Below are 23262 nucleotides of genomic sequence, written 5' to 3'. Positions count from 1 at the left end.
TTGTCAGTACTATTGCAGCATAGCACTGCTGCAAAATACAGTAATTTTTAGATAAAGCACTGAATTAAACAGTAAGTTAACAAAATGTCACTGCCTTGTTATGTAGGGTTTGTTTTTTTTTGCATGCTTCTGTGCTCGCTGTGCGCAGCATTTAGCTTTAACATCTCTGAATAGCACTCTCTACATAAAGCTTAGTCATGTGTGAGTCCTGTTGGATCAAAGCTACTAAACAGAAATTAAACATCACATTTCCCTTGAGGATTTGGAATAAAACTTTCAAATGGCTCTGATGTGATTGTTCTTTTCTGGAAATTTCAATGCCTATCTGTGCCAGAATTATATAGGTTGGAAGGGATCTGTGCTGGTCTTCTGCTCCAGCCTCAGAAATATGCCAATATCTCTCCTGTAGATCACTTTAGTAAGGTACTGCTTTTCATTGTATTTTCATTGTACCTTCTTTGGGTAGATCACAGTGCAGTCAGGCAGCCCAAAATCCAGGGGGCAAAGAGAGAACTGTCTCAGGCCATCAAAGAGCATTTTATTTAGGTATTCTTAAGAGTAATTGTGTGTATGCAGGTTTCTTTTTTCCCTTTCTGCCCAGCAGTGCCATCCTTGCTTAATTTATGCCTAAGCATAGGTTATTTCAGATAGGTCCTCTTCCAGTCATGGTAGACGTTATGCACCAAACTAAATGTCTTCTGAATTTGCACAAGAGCCCTTATGGCATGCAGCGTCTTATACTTTAATTTTTGTTTTGGAGGTTATTTTATTTAAAAAAAAAAAAAAAAAACTCTCAAACAGGAGAATAGTAAACTCCAGCAGCTGGCGTTTGTTGTGGTCAGGGAATGGAGGGTAGGAAGAGGAGGAAGCGATGTAGCATCGCTGCTAAAATTAAGAATAGGAGAATGTTCAGATGAAATAGTGTTATTATTCTAGATTGCTGCTGAGTATTGCTAGTGAGTATTGATAAAATGTAAGTTGATGGATAGGGGTGGGTTTTTTCTTCAGACTGAAAGTTAGTCTTGGTGAAAACTGGCTATATATATATATACAGGAGAAACTGAATAACGCTTTGAGAATCTCCCTCAAAGAAATTACAATAAATATTTGCAGTATTAACAAGCATGCGAATAACTTAGCAGTCTCCTAGTGTAGCTAGCTATGAAGTAATCTGAAAACCTATTCTTTAGATATTGGTGAGGGAGTAAAATAAGAAAGAAATTGCTGATCAAGAAATAGAACAATACTGGGAAAAGGTGCCTTAGAGAATCTTACATAATTTCTATACATTGTACATTCATTGTCTTATCAGATTCTAAATAGGCAATTAATGATTATTGAGAAAGTTCATTTAACAAAGAAGATGACTCAAGTACATGATTAGTACTGTATTTTTTATATTTAGATTTATTAAAAGATTATTTTGCTACAATAATAAGTACTAAACAAAAGAAACTGCTATTTCAATGCCATCTGTTCGGATTTACTAACGTATGCAAAGCTGATTTGTTTTCTGTGAGAAGTTTGCCCTCTAAACCAACCCTGTTAAGCTTTAATTTATTACAAACTTACACAATCAAATAGTTACCATAAACCTCATCTGGAGTTATGAGAACTTACATATTTAGTGTAATTCTAACACTTTTGCTTTTCAGTTTAAAGAAGCTGTTGTTCTATACTCAGAAATGTTAAACTGTTCAAAGAAAAAATCAGTCTTATGAATTCAGGCAAAAAGTCAGAAACACTTTTTTTTACATCCTCAGTGATCCATGGTGTTCTGTACGGAGTTGGAGGAGAACAAAGTGGACAAATTTCTATGATAAACTCTGTTCTGAAATATTTTTTGTAAAATCTGATTAATATTTGTGACAGTAATTTAAGTTCTGTGGTATCTTTTCAGACATATGCTCAGCTGTAGAAAACCTTGTTTTTGAATGATCAGTTCTTAAAAATCACTGATGTGCAAAAGTTTGCTTTCAGAAATACTTTTTTCTCATAACCAGAAATACTTATCTGCAGTATTGAGAAGTGTTCAAAATGTTTGCTGTTCTTCAAATAATGTGTTCAAACACGGTACTTGTAAGACACTTTCGAATTGGAGAAGCCATGGAATATTTTTCCAGCAGCAGCTTCCCATTTATTCTTGAGCGAAGTGCACAGAGTCAACAAAAGGATTTTTTGCAAGCGCGAGGAAATATGTCTCTAAAAGATGAACAAAGATGAGTTTAAGTGTTCAGGTTCCCATTCCCCGTCACTGCAGAAATGGAGTTTCTTTCATTGCAGATATTTCCCAGAGGATATCAATGGGTGCTTTCTCATCTAAGAGGGGTGTTGGTAAATTAGGCTGTTCACTAGAGCCATCTTTGAGTACTCTTGAGTTTTGTCAGTGCTTTCAAGTGCTTTCACAAACACCAATCTCATGACTCTGTCCTGAGTTTGCAGTAGAAGAAAGTAAGGGACTGCTTAATAACTTCATACCCACATGCTGAAGTATGTTGCGTAAAATTCTCTTAATACTAAGATTTAGTGACTAGAGCAACCTCAGGAACTGTGAAAGCCAGGTTATAGGAATGATAATGGTGGGAGTAAAGTAGATTCTCTTGGTCTCAGCCCAGTGCCCAGCCTGACAGTGCTCTTCTACCATTACTCAGTCGTCACTTCTACTTAACTGCTGTGCTCACTGGTCGACCAGTCCACTTCACCTGTCTGTGATTTTCTGGAGTAAATGCATGTCTTGTGCACGTGCAAAAGAGAATATGTTTGCCGTGTCAATGTTGTAAACCAGTTTATTTTAAAACATGATGTTCAGATGAGTTAGGATGACCAACCAGATATTGGTGTGACATGAACTATAAATAGATTTATGAAGTCATTTTCATAATTAGATTTCATGTCAATGCCCCTTGCCTTCAGGCTAGAAAGAAAGACCAAAAAAACCGATTATGTCCTTCTGTGCTTAGCATCCACAAAGTCTGCACGTTCTGCTGATACTGTTTTCAAGAAGGGTAAATTGTGTCACTAGTCTGCTGCTCATTTTTTAATGCAAGCTTTTGAAAACCTGAACCTTCTTAATGCTGCAGAACAGTATAGTTTGGAGGCTGAAGCTAGTCAATCAGATTACAGACGGATTTCTGCCTAGTGCGTGATAAGCAGTGGCTCAGTATAAGATTTCAACTTTTTTTTCTAATTTATTCTGCAACTCTCATTTAAAAATTGATTACATATCAGCAAAGGATTAAGGATTATGTTTTACAGTAATATGCCTCGTCCTTTATGATCACAACTGCAATTTGTCTCGTTACAAATCAAATTCATTACAATAAGCAAATACAGAAAAGGGCTTTTATTTTTGATGTTGGCTTAGCATCTGTAATGGGAATTTTTTAAGCCTCATATCCTTTTCAAAAAAGTTAACTGTGATTTTTTTTTTTTTTTCCCTCTAAAGCCGCAGAAGAAAGAGGATCAGCAATTAGAAGCCAAAGGAAGTCCAAAAAAGTCATCAGAACCCACTATTGACCTCTTAGGGCTTGGTAAGCAATAAATAATTACCTGTTTTTCTATGGAACTTGTGCACATCATTTTAAATTTTAATAAATATGTTTTCATTTTCTCTGTGCTTACTGACATTGTTAGCTGAATTTGAAAACCATGACACTGAGTCTATGAATTTAAAACTACAAAGGAAAATGCCATGGGGATCTGTGTATATCAATACTTGCATTTTGCTAGGGAGAGTAATGAGCTCCTGTGGGAAGGGGAAGTTATCAAAGTGATCTTCAAAGGGCTTGTGGATTGTGATATTTCAATGTTTATGGTACTGGCATATTTTTTAGTTGAAATGCGGAGGTAATCTGAATTGTATTTCTCTAAAATGCCTTATATGATAAAATCTCTATTTTAGTTAAAAGAACAACGAAGTGTCTGACTGTAGCTGACCAATATCTTGTAAAATGTAAACACTGAGTGTTGCAGTCTTGTGAACTGACTGTGACAGTCATTCAGTTTTACCTTCTGCACATTTTGTTTTCTTCTCTGGCAGGTAACCATCTATTTGTTGTGTAAATAAACTGTTTTGGACTCCAGTCATTTCATTTGCACCATCTGCCTATACAGTAGTGTTATTATACTTTTTCTTTGCTTGTTGAAGTTTATGTTTGTATAATCTACAAGTGTGTTTGCCCATTGGATAGAAACAGAAGATAGGAAAACAAAATATTGCAATAATTATTTTTAATCTCTTTTATTGTGTAACGTTAGAAAGTTTCTCTACATATTGGGAGTGGATATTAGAATGCTTATTGATACACTGGTTATTCTAGATTTTGCCATAGTATTGACAGTTCATTGAAGGAGGCAGATAAGTCTTTTAAATGTACTTTTTTAGCCCGTAGTACCAATTGGAATTTGTCTGAAAATGATTTGTTTTGTTTTCATTTTAAGATGATAATGTTGCAGCAGGGCAAATAGTATTGTCCCTGTTTCACAATTCATGCTGTCAGTCAGAATGCAATTTATTTTCCCTCTGTATGCAAAATGGCTGTAAAATACTGGCTGTGTATGTGTCGCAGTCCATATCTCAAGCAGTATGTTACCATAGGCAAGCAAAACTTAATTAACAGGAAAAGTTAGATCGTGGATATAGAATGAACCTGTTAAAAACAAAAGTAACTCAAGCTTCATGGAAGGCCAGTTCTTTCTTATTTTCCTTTACCTGACTGACATCCTAATTAAGCATTGAGATTTAATCAGTATGTGGTTCTGAAATTGTCAGACTTCCATAGTTTGTTAGTTATGGTTTGAAAAAAAATCTTGGTAATACCATTTTATGATATGATAATGAACTCGGATTATGTCAAAATATAATGTACAATAGAAAGATTATAATTGTGTTCAACGTTTGAGGTTCTTCAGTGTAAATAAACAGGGTGGGATATACAAAGGGCAAAGTTTATAATTGTAGCAAAAAATGATGTTAGAGGAGGGAGTGTTAAGAACTTCAAAATAAATTGAAAGGCAGTGTAATGAGCTAGCATCACTTGGAATCCACTGAGCTGCAAACGAGATGGATTAATGAGACCAGACCTGCATAATTCATTTGGAGTTATCTTGTAATTAATTCTCGCGGTAGGGCTGCTTGTTATTACTTTGTTGATTCAGATAGTTTTAAAAGAAAGATCTCTTCAATGCTATATATATGCCATATCAAACAATTTTAGAATGGATATGATGGTATGGCTCATTCTTCTTACTGAGTGGACGTATTTCTAATGACAATAATTCATTCTCAGGTCTTCATTTCTGCAAATTGAGAACAACGGTAGTTTTTACGAGGGTGGATCAGAGTCATTTGTAATAGCAAATTAGGTAATTTTAATGGATTGCAACTCATGCTGGAAGAATTCTGGCTTTTTAAACAGCCCAGCCTCTTGTTTTCTTTAGAATACATCTGTGCTAGCTTTGAGTATGAAGTTAACTTTTTTGGGGTATGAATTTAACATAACCTTTTGTGTGTATGTGTCTCTGCTGGGTTTTAATATTGACCTCATCAGAAGGTAAATGAACTGTGAAACAAGACTTACCCTTAAAAAACAAGTAGCACTTGTAACTGGACTCAGTGATTTTCTGAAAATAAATTGTTTTTTATTTTTCTCTACTAAATGCAACATTCTCAAAGTAGTATGTTTAACAATTTGTATCTTCAAAACTTGTAATAGTAGCAGAGGCTGTCATTGGTGACTGTGCTGCCATGTTAGAGTTTCTGCTGAGCCTTTGAAAATTGATATGTATAGTTCCTTTGGGTTCCTTTGCAGAGTGGTTGTTACTGAGGTAGTGTTTGGAAATTCATTTTTTTCGTGGTCAAGCTACGTAAATATTTGTGCTTTTTGGCCTTCTTTTTCAGAGTACCTTTTAGTTCAATAATCCACAGATACAAAAATTTGGGAAACAAATGTGCACAAGCTAAATATTCTTCTGTTCTCCACAAACAGTGGTGTTACTTAATGTTCATACTGTGAGGCCCCACATTTTTCCCTCGCTTCCCAAGCTATGAGAAATCACAGTTTATTTCTTTAGGCTAACACTGACAACGCTGTTTTTTAATGATCTCTACAATTAGTTGGATCTTCCCCATACTGAGAGAGTGTACTGCTGAGAATGTGAGGATGTTAATGCAAAAATTGGTAATATGGGATTTTATAACATTAATTTTTAATGGGGGTATTATAAGAAACTTTTTTCTGTTTGAAAGTCACAGCATGTGAACCAAAGTTCTTTGCCATTTAAGTCATTGTCAGGGCTCTCTCCGTCTCGGCAGTGTTAATCCTGCTAATCCTCTGTGCTGCTTGGTAGCTTGGGGTTTTCTCTTACAAGTTATGTGATTCCACTTATGTCAGACTGATGAAGGAAAGATAGCTTTAAAAAACATTTGTAAAAAAGAAATCGTATTTATGTAGGATAGTAGGAATTATATAGTATTGCTGATATATTGATTGTGCTTAGGTTGGTATACAGTGTGTCCATCCCAAATGAAAATATACATAACCACTTGGTGCATGTAGCTTTGCTAGCTTTCTGGTTCCCCAGATTTTATTTTAGAAATTTTATGCAGCAAAGACCTTCAAATGAGTAGTTCTACAAAGATTTTGGCAGTAAGTAAAATTTTGGTAATGCAGTAAATAATTATTCCATCATTTGGATTCTTGTTTGTATCTCTGTCACAGATTTTGTTTAAAGTGTTCAACTGTTTTTCTTTGTTCTGTCTTTTTAGTAATTTGGTGCAGTAAATACTTACATATTCAAAATATCTCCTCTACTGCAAGTTTTAGTGTGACTGCCATGTGTATAAAAACACAGCTTAGATGCTAAGTCTTGTAAATAGTTTGCTCCTTTACAATTAATTTCAGAAATGTAATACAAGGAATAGGTCTTTCTTACTGCTTCTCTTTCTTGCCATGCCTTTACATCTCTTATATTGGTCACTCACCACTAGTGCAGAGAAATGTACCACATATTAATGCTGTGTATTAAAGTTTTCACAACAAAAGGAAGCACTGAATTAGAAATTGTATTGTCAGAAATTAATAAACTATACGCAGAAAAGCTATAATGGTAAACATTACTAGAACTCTTTACTTACTACGCATATCCTGGTAAAATACCTTTTGTTTCTGCTAACAAATTTAAAAAGGATTTCTTGTAATGAAAGCATAAGCAATATCTGCTGTTGCATAGTATGGCAGATAGAAGTTGCATATTTACCTGTCATATCACTGTAAGGGTAAAAAGTAAGGGTTTAGGACTTCTGGATATAGGAAGAGCAACAAAAGCCAGCACCTGATGACTTTCTTCATGACCTTTTCCACCTTCGTGTGACACTTCTGCCTGTGATATGCTCATGTTGCAGGGGTTGTGCCCATCTTGTCCTTCATCCTTAGCTACTGGTGTATTCTCTCCTAAGGTGATGGTAGTACTGTTCATTAGAAATAGTTTCAGAGTAACTCTGTGATCATCTTCCTAACACATATGTTGGTTAAAGCTATACATTTCTCAAAATATATGTATAACTTCATCTGGTTTTGGCTAATTGCCAGAAAGACTGCAGGCATGTTTATTTCTCTTTCTTGTTGTCAGTTTTTATTGGTAGACAGTAAAAGCTGAATGAAAAGTAACATTTTTAGAATATTAGAATTCAGAACTCATCTGGAGCATCTTTCATAGGCTAAAAAAGTAAAGAAGGAGAGAAAAGAGGAAATGCTTCTAATCAGTGGCTTGGTATGCTGTAGTTGGGAATATCCATGATCTCTATAAATGTGTAAACAATTACACTGAAACACAAGTTTGTGTATGCCTGCACACTTACATTTTTATAACTATACTAACATTTCTACAAGTGATAAACAAGATTGAAAACAGGTTTTTTTTTCTACATTCTGAAATTTATCTTGTTCTGGAATCTTCCAGTTTCATGGTGGAAAAAAAATGTTGCAGGATTTGCCTAATATTCCAACTGCAGCATTTTTGAGAAAGGAGTAAGACAGGATCTCCTATTAATATTACTCCTGCAGAGCTGAAACTGTGTTGTAAGGAGTCATTCAGAATGTCTCATTTCTGCCCTGATGCAGGCAGAAATTTTTAATGTAGAATTTAGTAAAAGGTTGAAAGCATTATCAAGTGTTATTCTTAGAGAATACGTATAGCTGTTAAAACAGCTTTGGACTGATCTAGCAAAAACCCGGGTTTCATAATATTAATTTATAACCAGCATATTAACTGCTTGAAAAATTCCATTCTCTTATAACAATTGTGTTCTACCGTGAATGTTTTACATATGAGAAATGCTTGTTTTACTAAATTATTATGTGTATATTTAAAGTCTTAGATGATAAACATTTTTAGATTGAGGGAACCTGAACCACTTTTGGAATGTAAGACTTTTTCTAATCCATATGACTCCCTGAGAAAATGAAAACATTAAATTATTAATTCCAGACAATCCATTTGCATGAAAATTATGCACTATTCATTCCTAAATTTATCTGAAGCAGCCAACCTTTTGGGAGATGTTTTTGGAACTGCCTGCCTGCAGAATGACCTCAAATGAATAGAGTACTTTGAACTACCAGAAGCTCATTACTTGCTTGACAATACACTTATTTGCATGCATCTTAAAGCACTGTTGCGGGCAGAATGATGGATCAGATTATACTTACAGTGTCCACTGGCTTCAAGTCATCAGAACAGAAATAGGAGAAGGAGGAGACCTTCATAGCTAAGGTATAAACAGATATGCCATAATCGTAGATGACCTCGTTCTTCAATACTGTTGAAAATCTCCCAGAAAAGTCAAATGCTGACATAGGAATTAAATTGACTGATGTGGCTTTTAAAATCATAGAATCACAGAATATCCCCAGTTAGAAGGTGCCCATGAGGATCACAAGTCCAACTTCAGTTCAAACGCTGTGTCTGAGAGCGCTGTCCAAACGCTCTATGAACTCTGGCAGCTCAGGGCCTTGTCCACTGCCATGGGCACCCTGTTCCATGCCCACAGCCATCTGGTGAAGAACATTTTGCGAACCCCCAGCTGCCCTCCCCTGACAGCTCCATGCCGTTCCCTCGGGCCCTGCCGCTGTCACACAGAGCAGAGCTCAGCGCTGTCCTCCGCTTCCTGTGAGGAGCTGCAGCCGCCATCGGGCCTCTCCTCAGCTCCTCTGCTCTGTGCTGAGCAAACACAGGGACCTCAGCCACTCCTCAGCCACCTTGCACTCTAGAACCTTCACCATCTTTGTAACCCTCCTTTGAACACTTTCTAACTGTTTTATGACATTCTTATGTTGTGGCGCCCAGCAATGCACGTGGTACTCAAGGTGAGGCTGCACCAGTGCTGAGCAGAGCTGGACAAATTGCTTTAATCCTTGTCATTGTTCAGTTCATTGTTTACTTTTAGCATATGAGATCTAATAATTTGAAGCCGTTCCTCTGGCCATTTTGCCTTTGTGGAGTTCCTTGGTCTGTCTTAGTCCTTGCAGACAGTATAATTATCCTGACAAGCTTTGGGGAACTTGAAGCAAGAAACACACATGCTGAGGTTTCATTTCTTGTGAATGCTACGTGCGTCTGTCTTTGTATCCCTGCCTTCAAGGTGTTTTGTCACTGGATCTGCATGCCTTTGCTAGTGTGCACAGTTTGGTCTGCATTTCACATTGACAGGGAGAGGATTTGTGAGTTGGCGAATACCAAGCTACTTGTGATCCTGACTGATGCTAAATCAAATTACAAAATCATTTTGTGTGTCTGAAGAAGTCTCTAAAGACTTGCAGACCAGCACCCTTCCACCTGGCTGTTTCTTAATTCTCTGTATGAAAAAGATGCTGTAAAAACCTTCTGGGGTTTTATGTATACCAAAATCAATTCAGAATTGCAGTTTCTATAGGAACTATAGTTGTGCCTCCTAAGGCACATGGGTTAGTATCTATACAGTAAGACAATACAAGTATCATTACTTCTGATATGTACCACATTATCAGATTTTGACTTTCATGACGTCGGTGTTAACTTTTCAAGTTTATAGTAGTAGCAGCCTGTGTCTTTAGAATAAATACATTCAAGGCAGCCAAAGTGGAGGGGTTCAATTTCCATCACAGTGTGGTGGAAGGATAAAATAAGAAGGCATTTTTGGGTGGGGATGTTTTGGACTGATTGTTTCAGAGTGCAGTGCCTTCTGGTATGAGCCAACAGCTGAAAGTCCTGGCAGATCTTCTGTGATGGTTTCCTCAGTCAAGTGATTTCCAAGCTGATGAAGTGTCTGGTGGTGCTGTGAGGCTCTTTTGTTCCAACCTGTCAGTATCCTGGGCTACCGGGAAGGGCAGTCTCCAGCTGCTGGAACTGCAGTGAGTTTACATGTGACTGAACAAAGTAATGAAAAATGATAATATTCTACATGCAAGCTGACAGATCTTGCTATAGTCTGCCAGTTAGTTGCGTTCTTAAATAGAAAAGTAGAGAAGCAAAAGGAAGATCTTACTTCTAAGTAATACATTTACTCTTCTGTGTTTTTTCCTTAAATAAAATATAAATAGAAGTTCTTCTGTGTTTGTTCTTTGCCAGACAGTATAGAATGCTGCAGTTGTTTCAGAGATAGAATTGTATTGTATTATTGTATTATAAATGTTGGAAGATTCTTATGATTTGCATTTAATTAAACTTTGCATCTCAGCCATGATCTTTACTAATCAGACCACTTCTCTGTTCCAGTTAGAGTTCCAGAATGTTTTAGTTACTAAAACCTCACATCTGTCTATGCCTCACACTTTCCTCAGTGGTAGTAATGAATGTTTAGTGTGTTATTACTAGAATGTTCATGCATGGCTGTTAATGATCAACCTCTGCTCTGGAAATAGATCCTTTCATTAAGTGTTCATCAAACACTGGAAAATAAGTTCTTATAGCTTAATACAAGAAAGAAGTGATTGTTTTTTCTTTAATATTAATCAGCTGTTTTTGAAGATCCTTGATGCTTTTTGAAGTTGAGAAATGATGATCTGTATTCTTTGTTTTAGATTTGGAATATACTAGTATGTTAGTCTGTAAATGTATTTTGGAAGCTTCTTACAGATTCTTAATTCTTACAGATATATTTGAAATTAGCTGCACGTGTATGGGTGATTTAAACGATTTGATTATCATTTGTTTTTTTAATTAGAATCCTAGGTAAGTTAAAATTTACTTTACAGAAACTTTGAATAATGAGAACAATCATTTATTAGAAATGGAATATGAAGGTGGTGGTGGTGTGGTAGGCAGCATAAATTATTTTTTAATTATTTATTACTCATAAAACACCTTCCAGTTTTCATTTTTAAATACAATTCTGTTGTCTTTTCAAGATGGTCCAGCTGAAACATCAGTTGCAAATGGAGGCACTGCTGCTGCCGCCACAGCATTGAATGATGACTTGGATATCTTTGGCCCAATGATCTCTAATCCTTTACCAGCAGCTGCTGTACCTCCCGCTCAGGTAAATGTTATTTAGTTATATCTTTGTGTAAATATGCATGTGCATGCACATATTTCCCTTCAAGAAACTGTTCATGTGGGGATTTAGAGAGAAAAAAACCATGCTTCTAAATGCTTGCGTCTAGAGACTCCAGCTGTAATGCCTATATTTTTCTCATCTCATTGGGCTTCTCTGATACTTGGATGTAGGACTCTGATACTTGGATGTAGTATCTCTGATACTTGGATGTACTCTGGTCTTCTTTTCTGATTCCTCCTGATTACTCAGCTGAATTATTTTCTGTCTTTTCCTTGTTTGATGGTAGTCGTAGTTTCTTCTAGTTTATGTTGTCTTCTTTTTCTTCTCTCTCTCTCTCTGTTTTTTTTTTTTTTTTTAAGTATTCTCAATGTATTTTTTACTACTTGTCCTCAGATCATTGAGCTTTAAGTAATACTATTTCTGGACTTCTTGCCCTTGCTAATAGCAGGGGGATTGGAACTAGATGATATTAAACATCCCTTCCAACCCAAACCATTCTATGTTTCTATGATTATTATTGCATTGTAATACTAATAGTTAGGACATAATACAGCAGATGCTTCTTTCTTAGACCTCCTGGAGATTTGGAATCTCAAGCAGATTCCTTATTCAAAGAAAACCTTATTCAAAATCAGGAATGAGTATCTAGAAAATCTAATATTTTTTCTGGGGCTGATCTGGCTTTTGTTTCATCTTGGAAACTTGTATGTCATACCTTCCTCGAAGAAGAGGTAGCATAACCCTGCACGTGGCCCACTCTCTTTCATAGAGTGATGACAGTTTGAAAGAGGCCCCATTGCCCGGTCTGCTGTAGCTAAGAAGGGCAACTTTCAGCCTGAGAGAATAATGTATTGGTGCTGAACTTGGCTGATACAGATGAGAACGCACTTGCACTGACTTTCATCCTCAGAGCAGCTTCTGAGAGGGAGGCTTTGTCCCACCTGTGGAGCCCTTTTAAGGTAGTTTTGAGGCTTACACTTGCAGAAGGCTTTCTGTCTCGCCCAGTTGAAGTAGGAAGGACCTTATGCATTCTTGAATTTATGGCTTGGGACCTATGATCTGTACTGATTTTTCCTTATCCAGCAGTTCTGATGTAAAAAACGGAAGGGATGATGATAGAAAGTAATTCTAATTCAACTGGCGTATCGTAATTTTGTTTCAAGTGTTCAATTTATCACTGCGGTCAACTCAAGGCATATTGCCATTGTTGCAAGATTTGACTGCAGTTTTTATTCTTTATCTTTTACTCTCCTCTTACCTACTGGCTTCTGAGGACCAACTTTGTGAAAAATGCTAGGTAGGGACTGAAATCACACCTCTTTTTAAACATAAAAGCTACACATAAGGCAAGCTTCCCTGCATGCCTTCAGCCACTTGTAAATGATGAGGGAAATGAGTGGTTCGAGTGTGTTAGCTAAGATTGCAAAGGAAATTGTTGGTATGGATTTTCTTGGCTCTTGTGGATGTCTGTGTTCAAAGTACCAGAAAGAACACTAAGTGCATGTTGTCCTACTATTCTACTGCTTTATGTCAAAATTGATCTAGATAAATCCACCTATAGAGCTAGATGTGAAAAGCAGTAAGCCATTTCCAGCTTCACTGAACTGTTTAATGTATCCAATTTTATTGTAGATTGGGTAAATTGAAATCTAGAATCATGAGGTTTCCACTCAACCCTATAATAAATGGACCGGTGATAGTAACACATGTAGTGGAAAAGATTGACTTCTGGTTTTCACTTTTTCCTCCCTTTCTGATACTGAAAGTGGTTCTCTCTGAATGTGGTTACTGTTGGTTCAGGACAAAAGGCTCTGGGGGTACAGTCCATGTTGCCCAATCAATCTTTTCAGAGAGCTTTCAGAATGTCAGCTTTCTCTTGATTCGATTCTGTGAGCAAGTGATGTGACCTGCTGGCTAAACAAGTGATTTAGCTGGAGAGTACAGGGAATCGAAAAGGTGTTGTGGTTTAACCTGGCCAGCAGCTCAGCACCACCCAGCCAATCACTTGTTGACATAATTGTCTGGGTGGTGATGATTGCTCATGGATTAAATAGTGGGATGGCTACAGTGAACTGAATGGTACGTATTAGTAGTTGAACAAAACAAATTGTCTAAAATACATTTCTGTGATAAAGATTGGCCCTGGGACTTCTGTGTGTGGGTGAAATGTTCTGAAATGTGTAGTTTATCGTTTATTGTACAAGTTTCTAGAACAGGTGTAGCACTAAGTAAATACAAAAGGAACCATTAAAAAAATGGAAAATATTAATCTCAATATTTGGTATCACCTTGATTGTGTTCTCTAAAGCCTGAACTTTACTTGCAGTTAACAAACCAGTCAAGATTTGTGTTGATAATTTGCTTTTTTCTCAGTGCCATAATCAGGAGTGGTGAATAGAATTTTTATCAAAGATACAGCATCATGCAAGATAGAATTCTTGGCTATGTTCCTTTTTTAATCAGTAATTTCAAAGAATATGTAATGTAAATAGATAATTTTCCCAGTTTAGACACAGGGAAATGGAGGTAGCAGGGAGTGATGATTAAATAGGTTGCTTTGCAAACTGGGACAGAGTTAATATTCCTTTTTCTTCTACATCCAAAGCAGCCTTGTAGATCTGGATGGTGGTACCTGGTCTGGGCTCCACTTCAGGAAGGTAGTTGATGGTGCCTCTCATTTGTCAGTGACATGAGTAGTTTGCATTATCTTTCACTTATAATCCAGATACAAGTTGGATGGGATTCAGAAAAGAGTCAGGAAGATACTGGAGACTGGAAACCATTCTTGGTAATGAGAGATTTTAAGGATTCACTCTGTTTAACTTACTGAAGTAAAGAAGTTATATGATCATGTTCTTTCATTATTTTCTATGAGAAAGCAAATGGGAAAGTGGGGATAAACACAGTAGATTTGTGAACATCAAAAGAGAAGGGAATTTGATGCTGTTCCTCAAATAGATTGGCAGAAACAACCCTAAATTGTTCATTGCTCACAGGATTGTTTTTCTTTTTCAGTTTAAGCCTTCAGAATAGGATTTAATATTAGGTTAGGATTCGTATTCTGTGGAGCACAGAGGTGTACTATTTGAATGTTTTGTTATGAGGATGAAGGGCAGTGATATCCAAAAACCTTAGGAATCATGACAGCTGATGTAGCCAATACATGATTTTAAATGAAAAGAGAAGTATTTATTTTTCATTCTCAAAGGTGACTTGAGCATTCAGCATTCTGTTGATTTTTTAGCTCTCCTTTCAGATGTCTTCATTACGGTTTTCAAAAATACTTCAAATATTTCTTCTTATTATTCTCTATTGCAGGATACTAACAAAAATGTTGCGTTTGTAAAGGACTGCTAAAAAACAATGGAATTGCATGCTTTTTCTAGAATTTTGCCTATTAGCAAGTTCCAGGGGTTTAAAAGTACCTTAACCAGCTCTTACTGTAAAGCTAGAGAAAGGGCATATGCTAGAAAATGACCAGTTATGCAGTGTTCATGGACAAGAAGAAGGAAAAAATGATGCATTTCTGTATTTAGTGAGTGTACACTTTTAAAATTGAAGTGAGCATAGCTAAACTGTAAGTATTAGTACTATGTTTTTTGTTACCAAACATTGTATAGGAACCAAACAAAGGTGTGTAATTCTTAGCTGTAATTAACCAATTTCCTAAATTATTTTGGACAGATATTAGTTTCAGATTTTGTATGGGTGTATCTTCCAGCAAAAAAAGTGATCTTCATTCTCTGCTGAAACTTGCAGGGAAGGAGAGAAGGGGGGAACAGTGAGGTATGAAATTTGAAAGTACTTATTCACTGAAGCACTGATGCTTTCCAAAGGCAGGATGTTAAAATCCACTGAGATTACACTTCAATGTTTTTGTTTTTTTTTTTTTTTTTGTATGCGTGTTTTGCATTGTATTGGGAACTGAGAGTTGGTTTGGGGGCTACAAAAATACACTTTGGTACAGATGCTTTATATTATCACATCTGTTTCAAGACAAACTTTCATTTAAAGCAGTAATATGTTTTAGATAACTCCATGTTCTCAGATACTCATTTTTCCCAGAGGTGTATGTACCTATGTGACTGCTGTAGATCAGCAGATGAACTTCAGCTTTTCAACAAGCTGTGGTGATGAGAATGTTTCCAGGTCCTTAGTTTTTGTGCAAAAAAATGATTTGTTCAAAAGCTTGCTGTGCTGTGAGTGTTATCTATGTGGGGTCTTGCTGGGGAGCTATTGAGTCCTATTTTTATGTGATCCATTGAGTTGTTTATAGCTTCTTCTTGTGTTTATTTTATCCCTTTTTAGATTTTGAGGCATGTGAAAGATAAGTTTATTCCTTCATCTGAATGTAGAGGACGTGGATTGACTCTGTTCATGGTAACTGTAATTGGTTACTGCCAAGCTTATCAAATCTATCTCCTAATCGTAGGAAGTGTTCTCGTTTCCTAATGACTTGTCTGCTTGGATTTGCTCAGTTTATCATCATTGAGACAGTCTGAGAGCCTGGGAAGTCTGTGGACAAATGCCAGGATTTGGTGGCAGGCTGGGCATAGGGGTCACATTGAAACTTCTTATTCAGGTAGTCACTGTACACTTCCACTCAGTATCCAGAGCAGCCATCCTCTGTATTTCCAACTGTATGCACAAATGGAAGCTGCTCAGGTTTGGGAGTCGGTCATTGGAATTCCCCAGTGCTGCACTGCTCCTGGACCTGCTTCACCACATTGTTCAGAATTTGGTGTCAGTGTTGAGACTGTGGAACTTAGAAGGGGTTCAGTGATTGGTAAATTATTAAACTATTTGTTTTTGATCAGTGGCTGCTTCCTTACCTCTTGAAGAAGCTGAAGAGGACTTCTGCATAGTTTAGAATAAGTTCAGTGTGTTTTAACATTGGTTAATTCTGGTCCTATGTTCCTTTTTTTCATATGTGTGCAAGTTGTGGTAATTCAAATATTGCTGGAATCACTGATGCACAAGATTTTAATTGTTTTGACATCTCCCAAGTGTTGAATTTCTCCTCTTTGGTGTAGGCCTTTTTTCAGTTCTGGGGCCTCTTTCAGTTTTAAATTCTTGTAACTTCTGATATGAGTCTCGATTTTTCTCACACTGAGTGGCAAGAGTGTGCTTTCTCTTATTATATGTTAGATTCTTGATGAAAAAGATTGCTTCAAGCTATATGGAGACATTCAGTTGTAAGTACTCCCTGTGCTTCTGTGGTATTACTTCTAAAGAACGTAGTGCTTCAGAGAAGACAGTCTGCAGTAGTGTGATGTCTCTTCTTCCTGGGGAGCTTCCAGAATGATGGTTTCTGTAATACTGCAATCTGTGCATTTTAAGATGCATTGCACTGTCTTCCTTGGCTGTAATATACAAACTAGAATCTTCATCCACGTTCATCTATGTTTCCTAAAGATGTGGTCCAGATAAAGAGGCTTGACAGAGGGAGTGAAAAGTAGAAGGTGTTCTATAGGAACTATTTCTGCATGCTAAAAATTTGTAAGCATTAGGAAGTTTCTCCAGACTGCCATAACTGGACCATAGTGAGTAAAGACATTGTGTATTGCAGAAGCCAGAACAGGCTAATGCTGAAAAGAGCTGAAATGTAAATATGGTTGATGTTGCAGTACTGGGATCTGCATCACTCTGAGACTGGTGGAAGAGAAAGAATCTAAAACAGCTCTTAAAAAGCTGTTCTAATAGTATGAATGCTCACAGAGTTTGGAGTGGAGGTGACAGTGCTAAGAGGCTTACGGTCTGATGGATGAATTATGTAGATGTGACAAAATAGCACATAATTTGTTTTGGTCTCCATACAGGTCAGTTGTGTGCTCTGCTCTTAGTTGTTTTGTTTCTCCTAACCCATTACTGAAAAATGTGAATTTATTAAGGTAAGGAGAAAATTCTGTCCTCTGCCTGAAAAGCTGGGGACAGATGGAGCTTATTTGTCCAACTGCTTCATACGAACAGTCTTCCTGGAGAGCAAAGTTAACAAGGATGAAAGGAAAGTTTCAGGATGATCAAAAGGAGTAGTATTTGAAAGAATTTAAGGTGGATGTTAAAGCTGGTGGAAGGATTCAGCTGAGAGTTAGCCAAAGAACTGAGACAAAAACAGCTGTGTACTTGCTAGACTTCAGAAGTATTTGATTTGTTCAAAACCTTGGAAACCAAAGCAGAGAGAAAATTCAGTCCTCTTGAACATCTTCATACGATCTGGATGATGGGGCAGAGTGCACCCTCAGCAAGTTTGGAAATAACATAAAGCTGGGAGGAGTGGCTGGCACATCAGAAGGCTGTGCTGCCATTCAGAAGAACCTGGACAGGCTGGAGAGCTGGGCTGGCGGAATCTTTATGAGGTTCAACAAGGGGAATTTCAGAGTCCTGCACCTGGGGAGCAGCAATCCCAGGCACCAGGACGTGGTTGGTGCCACTAGAAAGCGGTCTGGCAGAAAAGGTCCTGGGTGTCCTGGTGGGCACCAAGGTGAACTTGAGCCAGCAGTGGGCCCATGCTACCAAGAAAACGAATGGATTCTGGAATTCATTAGGTAGAACATTGCCAGGTCTAGGGAGGTGATCCTTCACCTCTGCTCAGCATTGGTAAGGCCGCACTGTGAATACTGTGTCCAGTTCAGGGCTCCCCAGTACAAAAGAGACACGGACAGACAGACTAGAGAGAGTCCAGCAATGGGGCCAGTATGTTGATTTAACAGACTGTAGCATCTCTGCTAGTAGGAGAGGCTGAGAGCCTGGAAAAGAGGAGGCTCAGAGAGATCTCATCTGTGCCCGTGAATACCTGAAGGAAGGGTACAAAAGGACAGTGCCAGGACAGGAGGCAGTGGGCACAAACTGGAATGCTCTGATCACCAAGAGCACTTCTGTACTGTGTGGGTGACGGAGCACTGGCATACACTGCCCAGAGACATTGTGGAATCACCTCCTCAAAGATTTCCAAAGGCCATCTGGACTGCTACAGCAGTGTTTTAAGACTAACTTAAAATATTCAGGATGCCATGAACTTTATTTACTATTTTGTAATATTTAGGGAATTTAAAGCCAAAATCAAAATAGTAATTTTTAGTCTCCTGTGTTAACCTAAACTTCTGCTGTCAGCCATGTGCAGTTGTTATGGCCAGATGGTTAAATGTGATGGATTCAACCACCATATTTATGGCCCTGGCACATATGGCTGATAATTTATGGTAAAAATTTCTTTTTCTTAGGTATTATGCTTTACAGGCAATAAATAAGCTGTCAGTGATGAAACCAATGTATGTTCAAACATGAAACATATTTGAGATAACTGCTAGTAGTTCTGATAAGTTCCATTATACGCTGCTGAACTGTTTCATATTTCCTAACTACCCGATGAGTGTTGAGCTTTGGTGCAGTGATGGAGGGCATTGCACACAGCTTTTTCTTAAGGGCATAATGTTGTTTGTATTCAAGACATACTTTCACAGCGTCTTGGATAGCATGAGAATTGGAGGCATGTGAAAATCATGTCCGTCTTTAACTTGAATGCCACCCTCTGTTTTCTTGCCATGCAGTTTGCATTATCTGCCATTTATTTAGCTGTTGAACACTTGAGGGAGTGCTTTCTTCGGTGCCTTTGAATCTTCTTAGAATATTCCTAAAATAAACTGAATTAACAGATATTAAATGGACGTTTAATGTCATGACGTAAACATGGTAACTGTTTATCATCTGTCCCCTGGGCCTTCAGCTGCCCCTTCTTCTTTGTGAAGTACGTGCAAGTATGATGTGCTTTATTTCACTAATGCACCTAAAGGTAACAGCATTTCATGTATCCAGAGAAGAGCAGTCTGATGCTGTTAATTTAGAAAACAAACCAACCATACATGAAAACAGAACAAGGGAAAAAAAAAAAAAAAAAGAACAAAAACAGGAAAAAAAAAACCCACAGACACATCTACTGTTATCCCTTCTAGAAAAATCAAACCTCCTCCTTACTGCAATATGAGCAGCAGAGAGGAGCTGCCTGTCTTAGCTCACTTCTGCTGTTTCAGTGTCTTTCTCTGAACACATCTGTTGTACAGTGGCTGATGCATTACTAGGAGAATGTATAACAGTTCAGTACTGGGACTTCTGGGTGTAGCTATGGAAAAAACAAATCTAAGCACCAAGGGTGGGCTTTTACCTGAATATGAATTGAAATCCATCTCTGCTATTTTCAAAAAGATTCTGCCAGAATGAGAGTTCTCTCAGTTTGAGTGGGCTTCCTACTACCCGCTAAAACCAATTCTTTTCCATTTGCAATCAGAATTTTTGTCAGTACTAAGCAAGAGGCAGTAGCTTTCTGAGCATGTGAACCAAACAGAGCAGCGAGGCTGTTGCTGTAAGCAGGAGCAGAGGTGTGCTAGAGAGCTGTGTGTTTCGGGGTGGCTTTTGGTCTGATGGCATTGCTGTAGGATGGCAGCAAAGAGGTGGATCTGGCTGTAGAGCCAGACTCCTCATTGTGGTTTCATGCAGAGTTTTCTCCTCTGTTGTTAACCTAAACACCACCATGCCCACTAACCATGTCCCCAGCCAGGTGGCACTGTTTAGGTAGGCCATAACTCTCCCTGCACCTCAGGTTGGTTTGTATTGGAAGTTCCCACGGGTAACAAGACTCATTTGTTTCAAGGAATATCACAGGAATACAGTGTACTGCTTCTTTATCTAAGCACTATGAAAGTGTATGTGTATCAGCAGCAGACAAATGTTGGATGCAGTTTGGTTATAAAACAAGTGCTGAAAGAGCAATAGAGATCCTGACAGCCTGAGTGTATTGTAGTTGCTCAGTCCTGGCAGCAGCAGTAAGCTGGAGATCATCACGTTTTCCTAATAAAACAAGTGTGCTTACAGACCTCTAAGCCAATTACATTGTATTTTAGAAGTTGTTTACTTTATCAGCTGAAATTTTACTTCTGCCTTTTCTCCAAAAATATTATCCACTTAGCTGAAGTGTCTAAAACACTGCATCTTTTGTGTTAGCTCCTCTCTCATTTATTCTGCTTATGAGAGGATTAATGAGATGTGAATTGTAATCTCCTTGTTGATTTCCTAATTATTTTCCATAATCTGGCTACAGCTCAGGATTTTTGCTGCTCACTGATAAAAGATGTAGGAGCAGCAGGAAGGAACAACCTGTATGTAGTCCCTGGAGTTGGTCAGGGCTTTAATTTGGTTCTGTAACCTCAGCCCAGTGTTCTGTTCTTTCCCTATTGTATGTGCTGCTGTCTTAGGTGATACTGCATCTTGGTAGATCCTCATCCACTTAAATTTATTTTCAGTAAATGAATGGGTTTTTGTGTGGTTCTGGAATGAGGTGTACAGTAAATACTTAACGTAACAATGTTGCTGGTTTCCCTCAGCTTTCTGTCCTGACCTTTAATTCCCAGAGCACTTCTGCCAAACCAGCAGCTGCCACCTTGTCTGCAGCAGCAGGAGATCTCGATCTGTTCACTGAGCAAACAACAAAATCAGAAGAGTCGGCAAAGAAACAGCTCTCTAAGGACTCCATCTTGTCACTGTATGGCACAGGAACCATGCAACAGCAGAGTGCACCAGGTAAATCATTTGGCACATGTTTATGATGCAATTCTATTTTGAGCTTCACCCAGCATACCATCATCTCCTACAAGTGTAAGACAAAGGTGGGGCACCCTGCCACTGTATTCAAATGAGGAACTGTATTTTTACCGTTACAAACATGGGAAGGTTACTGAAACGTTAATACCAAAGCTATAGAACAAAACGGTGTGTGATTATTTAATCAAGTGTGCATTTGACTGACAGATCTGTGAATTCAGCTCCTGCTGTCTGACTCATTGCTTAGGGTCTGAGCTTCTGCAGCAGGCTGCTGGGGTGAGTGCAGAGCTGTCAGGTTTGATTTCTGTGGTGTTTGTAGGAAAACAGACTTCTAGTACAGTGATTAAAGACCCACTCATCTCAGGGATTTGCCAAACTCTCTCTATGGTGGTGAGTCCTTTTCCTGTGAGAGATTATACAGGAACTAAACTAACAGCACTGACATACAGCTGGACAAAGTTATCCTTTACAGTTGTTTTGATACACCTAATGCTTTTGGGGCGGAGGGAGAAGATCACAAAGCACTTTCTCTGAAGTCTTCCTTTTTCTGATCCAGGTATGTTCATGGGCTCCTCCTCTATGCCATTTACCACACAGCCATCGACTCATTTTCAAGGTTTCCCAGCCATGGGAGTTCCTGTGCCTGCAGCCACCGGGATGATGGGAAGCATGATGGGACAATCGGTGCCAGTCATGGGGCAGAGCACAGGGGTGATGGTAGGAATGGGAATGCCCAATGGATTTACTGGTACGACACAAACTGGTGTGATGGGACTTCCTCAGAATGTCGTTGGACCTCAAGGTGGAATGGTGGGACAAATGGTTACTCCACAAAATAAGTATGGATTGCAACAAAATCAGCAAGCTCAGTGGAGCCTCACCCAGGTAAATGCTCGTTATTCTCAGATCAGGGTGTTTGAAAAAACATCTCCTTTTCAGATACAAACTGCTTAGCTGTAGGAGGAAAGCTGCAGTGGAGCCAAGTTACAGACTGCTGGACTATGAATTGCTCAGACACGCAAGGAAGAAAATCAATGAAGAAATAAATTAAAGATAACCAACATATAAGCACAGAATAAACTCTGCTGAGAGAGACCAAACTCAGTTTTCTGCTGCTGTAGCCAGTCTTATCCTGGCATCTGAATTAGGTAAAGAAACAGCTATGCTTTAGTTATGCCACACCAAAGTGTAAACACAGCAGTGTAACTAAGAGCAGAATTGAATGGCTCGAGGATAGCTATTAACAATTAATACTTTCATTTCCAAGCTTCAAGATAAATTTCAGTGGAATGTGCAGTTTTCTGCACTGTGATGTGCTACTGTAGATAATCTGCTTGGAGTCATCTATTATTTATCTGTAGCATTTCCACGCTTTTATTTCTTAAACATGTTTAAAAGGTTCTCTAGAAGCGTTAGTGTATGCTTAGTACTATATTGATACATTATCCAAGGAAAGATCCTAAAATCATGTAGTTGGGAGCTTATTTTTTAAAAAGTTAACTTGAGCAATGATTTTCTTCATATTTTTTCATTAGAAGAACCACACAATAATTGCATGCTGCTTACTCTAGTGATTCATGAAATGTACCTTAATGACTTACTTAGATTTAACTATACTAATTAAGACTTGTGGTGTGAGCAGTTGTGTGGGTTCTTACATAGATAAATTACCCTCTCTTTCAAAACACAGACTGTCATCCACTTTGGAAAGTAGTTTCTTAAAGGTGAGAATTTCAAAACGTCACATGAAAAATATCTGTGGACAGTAGTCCACAGATCTTTTTAAAGGTGTCTAACTTTAAAAAGGTCCCATAAATAAAAATCTTGCTTGTTATGTGTATATTAAAAGCTGGCTCATAAGACAAACTCTTAAACATTTCTGTACTACTTGCATATCAGATAACATTATAATTATGCTGCTATCCCACAGTTGCTAGGGGAAGCATGCTTCAATTCTTAGGTGGGAGAGTGTATTTACTTCCCAGAACAGCTTGCTTTATGTACTCTGCTCCTTCAGAATTTTGCTCCAGAAGAGATAAACAACTAGGTGAAGCATTTTTAATCTCCATGTCCAGGCTGTGGCTGTCATTAGTGCAGCCTTTTCACATGTATGAAAGCACAGTGTTGATTCTGAAATA

At 38.0% G+C, this 23262-nt stretch overlaps 1 protein-coding gene across 6 annotated transcripts in view; it reads left to right on the top strand.

Moving 5' to 3' along the window:
- The window catches only part of SMAP1 (small ArfGAP 1), a 93508-nt gene that overhangs the window by 68212 nt on the left and 2034 nt on the right, over positions 1-23262 (top strand). For 4 of the 6 annotated variants that reach the window (XM_090136189.1, XM_090136188.1, XM_090136191.1 and 1 more), the window contains 4 exons: positions 3446-3530; positions 11385-11515; positions 20908-21103; positions 21681-22009. In XM_090136189.1, coding sequence (XP_089992315.1) covers positions 3446-3530; positions 11385-11515; positions 20908-21103; positions 21681-22009 — 741 coding nt within the window. The remainder of the gene's footprint in view (positions 1-3445; positions 3531-11384; positions 11516-20907; positions 21104-21680; positions 22010-23262) is intronic. The other 2 variants (XM_031611143.2, XM_090136192.1) reach the window with 1 other exon arrangement.

This window comes from Phasianus colchicus, chromosome 2 (genome assembly GCF_987193195.1).
Source record: "Phasianus colchicus chromosome 2, bPhaCol1.hap1.1, whole genome shotgun sequence".
Lineage (NCBI taxonomy): Eukaryota > Metazoa > Chordata > Aves > Galliformes > Phasianidae > Phasianus > Phasianus colchicus.
Note: the sequence above shows the minus strand (reverse complement) of the source record. Positions and strands in the feature narration are given on the sequence as shown.